Raw genomic sequence first — 6,120 nt, 5'->3', positions numbered from 1 at the left:
AGAGACAGAGAGAGAGAGAGAGAGAGAGAGAGAGAGAGAGAGAGAGACAGAGAGAAGCCCAGAGAACCCTGCTAGGGAGCGCAGGGAGGGAGGGCACAGGCAGAGTCTAAAGGCTGTCAGAGCCAGAAGGGTCTGAGGGCAGAGACCTCACCCCGTTATTCTAAAGGTAGAAAGGCCAGAGAGGTTAGGTGACCTGGCCAAGGTCACAGGGTAGATTAGTGGGAGCAGAGATCAGAGCAGTGGGGGCAGAGCTCGGAGAGCAGCCGGGGTGGGGGTGGGGGGGCCGTACCACACTCTTTCATCGGCTCATCAGACCCGTCGCGGCAATCTGCGCGACCATCGCACACTTTGCTGCTGTCCACGCACTCGCCACTCTTACAATGAAACTTGCCGGGACTTTCGCATGTGGATTCTGTCGGGTCGGACAAGAGAGCAAAGTCTGTTAGGCTGGATGGGGACGGGGCAGAACCAGGCCCTGGGAACTTTCAGGCATAGAGGAGATATGGAGAGGGGCTGCTGAGGGGCTGAGGCTCCCACTAGCCTTCAGGACTGGAAAGAAGGGTCAGAAAGGCCCCTCCCCTAGGCTTCTGCATCATTTCCTCAACACCCCCCCCCCCACAAGTGGTCATACTCTGCATACTTCCAGGGATGAGGAAGTCACCCCTTCAAAGGCAGACCATTCCTCTGGGACAGCTGGAATGGGAGCTAAGATCGGCCTCATCCCCAGCTCCATTGATCCTAGGAGGGCCTGGGTCCTACTCAGAGGCCCCTCCTGGGTGGAGCAGACACCAAGATGACCAGACAAAGTATACCTGGGACTGGGCCACCCTCTAGCAGGTCCCTGGGGAAGGCCCATGAGAAGCCTGCACTGTGGGCTTCATCAGCATTCCTCACTGAGGCCTTACTAGATTTAGAGGGCTTGGCCCCGAGGAGCTCTAAGCCTCGTCCCAGGCCCAGCTAGAGAGGAGGCCCTGCCTCCTTGTGCTCCTCCCTGGGGGACATCTGGCCATCCGATGCAAGGTCAGGAGTCCCCATCGCCCCAAACCCAGCCTGGGACATACCCTGCAGGCAGCCAGCCTCATCACTGCCATCGGGGCAGTCCAGCTCATGATTACAGCGCCTGGCCCCCTGGACACAGGTCCCGTCTGCACACTGGAACTCCTCGGCACGGCAGGACACCAGAGCTGCAGAGATGCAGAGAGGAGAGACATGAAAAGGGTCACACCGGGGAAAACACAGGCCTCTCACCATCCACCAACTTGGCAAAGACGTGGGGAACCCTTCCCACTTAGTGGCCCAGAACTCTGGGGCATCCCTAAGCTGAGGGTGCCCTTTTGGCTGAATGGTGGTGCCACGGCTGGGGGAGGAGGGCCAGAGGCTTCCTGCCAAGACTCCCACCCCTCAGGCTTCTCGCTCTGCCCTCTGAGGCCAAGCAGAGCTCAGGCCCTCAGCATTGCACCCGGCTACTTTCTGGGCTCCCATTATACAGCCTTGGTCATTTCCAGGGCAGAACTGTAGAGGGGAGTGGGCTTTGAGATGGGCTTGCCTGAAAGACCTTGGGTAAGTCCCTGGCCCTGAGCTCAATGACCCAACCTATGATCTTAGGGTCTATGACATGAGGGGGGTGGGGAGAGATGACCTTCCCATTTCCCTAAGCCTGAGACTAATCCCCCTTCCACGTGATGACTGAAGACACCATCACTTCCCACCCAAATCTCCCTTAATCCAGGCTAAGCAGGCCTAGTTAGCTTCTTTAATTAAATCCTCGGATGGCACAGTCTCCAGGTCCCTCACCATCCTGACTGTCCTTCTCTGGACACTCTACACTCAGATGGAATGCAAGCCTCCAGCTGGGGCCTGGCCAGGGCAGGGGACAGAGGGACAATTGCCTCCCTTATTCTGAGAACTGGCCGTCCCTGAGCACTGGGGGACTGGGAGACGCCACCAAGGCGGGGAGGGCAGCATAGCGTGGCAGCGGTGGGCTGGGGGCCAGGGGCACGCCCGCTTCTCAGTGATTAACTGGGGCTGTGAGGTGGACTTAGAATGAGCCAAAGGCTCCTTGAAGCTCTGAATTCTCTACTCCCCCTCCCTTTCCCCAGCAGGCCCAGCACACCGCTGGGCCCCATCCTTCAGACTCCTCTCTTCTCCCTTGTATCACTGGCTATCTACACACATTTCAGGGGTGGTGGCTCCTTAGGCACAGCCACAGACATAGAGCCAGAGGGGCTGCAATGCCCGACTGGTACAGGCCTCTCCAGAGTCCCATGGAGGTGAGATGATTTGCCCAGGGGCAGCCGGGTGGTGCCATAGTGCACAGAGCACAGTGCAAATCTGTCTCAGACGCTTCCTGGCTGCGTGACCCTGGGCAAATCCCTTTACTCAGGCTCCTCTTCTATAAAACGAACCAGAGAAGGGAATGGCAAACCACTCCAGTGTCTTTGGGTCACGGAGTGCTGAAAACGACTCAGCAATGAAAATATGAAGGTTGTAACAGCAGAATGGGGGCTCGAACCAAGGCCTCCCCCCAGCCACTCCAGCACTCTTGGCTCCATTAGAATGCCCGCTTCACAGAGCGAGGTCCACATTGTACCCTCCGCCTCTGCATGTGGGCACTGATGCTGCTGCCTCAGAAGTACCTTCCCTCTTGTCTGGGGTGTCCCTGCACTGGGGTTGGGGGAGCCCTGACAAGTGACAGGGGACAGCCCTGGACCAGGAGCTGCCAAAGGCCATGGTGCGGGGAGCCCAAGGCCAGCCCCAACACTCGCCCTGAGACTTCCTCATGGGAGCCCAGGAAGTGGGGGGCTCTCGACAGAAAGGGGGAGGCCTGGTGGGGATGGGGGGCAGGGGAGGGGGAGGGCAGGAGAGGGAGGAGGGTCTGGTGGGGATGGGGGCAGGGGACGGGAAGGGCAGGAGAGGGAGGAGGGTCTGGTGGGGACGGGAGACTGGGGAGGGGAAGGACAGGAAAGTGGCGGGCTCTCGCCAGAAAGGGGGAGGCCTGGGAGAGGGAGGAGGGTCTGGTGGGGATGGGGGCAGGGGAGGGGAAGGGCAGGCTGAGTGTGAGATGCCCACGGATCACAGATGGGGAGATGTCAAACTGGCGTTTGGGTCTGCTGGGTGCCCAGATGATGCTGTGGGGATTTAATGGACTAGACACAGCAGAGCCTTCCTGACTCCTTTCTCAGAGGGTGCTGTAAGGTGTTAGGAACAGTAATAATAACCAGCATTTCTATAGTTTGCTAAGCACTTTCTATGCATCATCTCATTAGAGGGAAAGGCTTTTTGTAAATACTAAGTGCTCTGCACATGGCTTGCCAAGGGTCAGCCAGGGTGGGCTGCAATCTGCATTGGTGAAGGGAATGCCCACAGGGGTAAGAACACAGCTCCAGCTCCCAAGAATGGCCTTTGACCAGGGGACCTTCCTAGGGCTTCTCTGTCCAGTCCCCATCATGGCTCCCCTTTGCCTGGGATGTCTCTCATCTCCTCTCATGGTCTGCCTGCCACCCTTCTGCCCAGGCCGCCCTCCCCCCGGGCACACACCGCAGCTGGCCTCGTCGGACTTGTCCTTGCAGTCTGCGTCCCCGTCGCACTTCCAGGTCAGATGGATGCACTCGCCGCTGCCACAGGGGTACTCGCTGGCGCTACAGGTGGCTGGGGCCACCGTGCCCGCCTGACGCCCGCAGCGCTCGGGCACCTCATCTGACCGGTCCTCACAGTCAGCCTGGCCATCGCAGAGCCAGCGCTCGGGGATGCAAGTGCTGCTGTTGCACCGGAACTCCTGGGGCCCGCAGACCTGGGCCGGGCATCCCCGCTCATCACTCCCATCGCCGCAGTCATCGTCCCCGTCACACACAAAGACCGTGGCGATGCACGTCCGGTTACTGCACTGGAACTCACTGGGGGAGCAGACTTTGGGGGAGAGGTGTGAGTCAGGGACATGCCAGCGCCATTCCTCACACCCACCTCCCCACCTGTGAAAGGCATGGGGTTCTCTCAAAGTCCTTTCAGCCTGATCTCCCAGAAGGCCCCTCCCAGTATCGAGTCAACCAGCATTTAGTAAACACCCCTATGTGCCCAACACTGTGTTAAGCACCAGGGATAGACACCGCAAACAGCTGTCACAGAACACATGTAGAACTCATATCTGATTGCTTACTGTCTCAGAGAGGGAGCAAGGGATAGAAATTGGGATGTAAAACCTTAAATCAAAATGTTTTTAAAATAAATAAATAAATCACTGAATAATAAAAAAAGAGCTTTCTAATGGGGGAGACAAACATGCAAGCCAAGACATCTATTTAAACCAATCTATCCCCTAAACAGGCCAGTACTTTCCCACCTCTGCACTTTGCTCAGGCCGTTCCCTACGCCTGGAGCCCCTTCCCCTGCCTTCTAATATCTTCCCCATCCATCAAGGGCCAGCCCAATGTCCCTCCATCTTGGCAGCCTTCCTGATCCCCCCCAGTCAGCCAGGGTCTCTCCTGTCTGTCTTGTAGGGGCCATAGGTAACACTGGTCCCTGTCTTACCCTCTTACTAGGCTGAAGCTCTCTGTGAACATAGGGCCTGTGCCTGAGTCAGTTTCTGTCTCCCTTAGTGGTCAGCACAGGACCTCTCCCCACCCCCACTAAAGTGTAAGCTCCTTAAGGCAGGGGCTGGGGCTGGGCTTCGTTTTGTCTCTGTATCTCCATTGCCAGCACAATACTGGGAACACAGTAAGTACTTAATAAATGCTCACTGACTTGCCTCACTGGGTGCCCAGCATGTCAGTGTTTCCAGGTCTCTCTACTCAAGTCCCAGATTGTCGAGAAGCTTGGCTGCCTGGGGGCAGAAGGGAACCCCCAACTCCTGGGGGGCGGAGGCTACATTGGGTTCCTTTTTCCTTTGCTCTGACCCAGTAATTGAATCAGCCCCTGGAATCGTTCTGGGCATGCTCCCACGCCACCATTGAGCCCGGGACATGGAGGTCCAGGGGTCCCTGAGCTTCCTGGGATCAAACGGCAGCAGGTTTTGCTGCCTCGAGCTGATCAGGCCTCTCTGTGGCTCCCTGCCCCCCGCAGCTCTGAGCCACACAGACCAAACCAAACCCTTCTCATCTCGATGGGGCGGCCCTCCAGCTCCCTGAATGCAGCGATCAGGTTCCCTAAGACTTCCTTCTCCCGGCTTAACACCTGCCCCGATCCCCTTATGGCGCCACATCACTTATCGGCTCAGGACTCCTGCCAGCTTCCCAATATCTCTGCTAAAATGTGTGGCCCAGAACTAAACTCAGTTTTTGAATCAACATGATAAAAGCTCCCACTTCTCTGACACATTATGGCTCACAAAGAGCTCTCCTCACTACCCAGTGGGCTAAGATTGTTTCCCCATTTTACAGATGGGAAAACTGAGTCTCAGAGTAGCAGTGTGACTTCTCTAGGGTCACAAAGCTAACGGGTGGCAGAGCTGGGATTTGAACCAGGGCTTGGTTTAAGGAAAAACTTCTTAAGAACTATGTCAGGCAGCATGCTGGAGTGTCAAAGGACCTGTGTTCAAATCTTGCCTCTGCTACGTATTCCCAGAACAACTAGAGGAAAGTCAGTTCTCCTCCCCGGACTTCCACAAAATGATGGTGTTGGCCCAGATGACCTCTGAGGTTCCTTCTGGTCCTAAATCAGAGCCTGTGGCCTCTGGGCCTTGGTTTCCTCAGCTGTAAAAGAAAGCCAGTGGGCCTGTCTTCTCAGGCCCTTCCTATTCTATATCTCCCGACACTGGAATGTGTCTTGCCATCGTCCAGAAAATGACCCAGACCTTGGGCCCGGCCTCCTGCCCCCTCCTGCTCCTGTGCTGCCCCTCCTCCCGCAGTGGCCCCAGCCTGCTCCCACCCCCGCAGGTGCCCACCTGTGGTGCAGCCAACCTCGTCGGTACCCATCTCACAGTCCTTCTCCCCGTCGCAGCGCCAAGATGAGGGGATGCACTTGTGGCTCGCAGGGCCGCAGCTCAGCTTCTCCGCAGGGCACACCTGTTTGGCTGCATGGGAAGGGAGATACACAAGCACAAGGCAGGGTGAGAGGGGCCCCTGGGCAGTCCATCAATGGCCCTGAGGAACCAAAGGACCACAAAGCCTCGGGGAATGGGGGCCCCCA

General features: G+C 57.4%; 2 protein-coding genes across 5 annotated transcripts in view; both read right to left on the bottom strand.

Moving 5' to 3' along the window:
* LRP8 (LDL receptor related protein 8) overlaps positions 1 to 5,998 on the bottom strand; it is a 41,817-nt gene extending 35,819 nt beyond the window's left edge. For 2 of the 4 annotated variants that reach the window (XM_069093541.1, XM_069093542.1), the window contains exons 1-4: positions 5,876 to 5,998; positions 3,538 to 3,906; positions 1,062 to 1,184; positions 290 to 412 (exon numbers count right to left, since the gene is read on the bottom strand). In XM_069093541.1, the coding sequence (XP_068949642.1) occupies positions 290 to 412; positions 1,062 to 1,184; positions 3,538 to 3,906; positions 5,876 to 5,906 (646 nt within the window). In that variant the 5' untranslated portion in view covers positions 5,907 to 5,998. The remainder of the gene's footprint in view (positions 1 to 289; positions 413 to 1,061; positions 1,185 to 3,537; positions 3,907 to 5,875) is intronic. The other 2 variants (XM_069093543.1, XM_069093544.1) reach the window with 1 other exon arrangement.
* The window catches only part of MAGOH (mago homolog, exon junction complex subunit), a 237,055-nt gene that overhangs the window by 55,278 nt on the left and 175,657 nt on the right, over positions 1 to 6,120 (bottom strand). The gene's annotated exons all lie outside the window — the stretch shown is intronic.

The sequence above is a fragment of the Petaurus breviceps genome, unplaced genomic scaffold (genome assembly GCF_028583685.1).
Source record: "Petaurus breviceps papuanus isolate PSGF00001 unplaced genomic scaffold, PetGlider_PUasm1.0 208, whole genome shotgun sequence".
In the NCBI taxonomy this organism is placed as follows: domain Eukaryota; kingdom Metazoa; phylum Chordata; class Mammalia; order Diprotodontia; family Petauridae; genus Petaurus; species Petaurus breviceps.
Note: the sequence above shows the minus strand (reverse complement) of the source record. Positions and strands in the feature narration are given on the sequence as shown.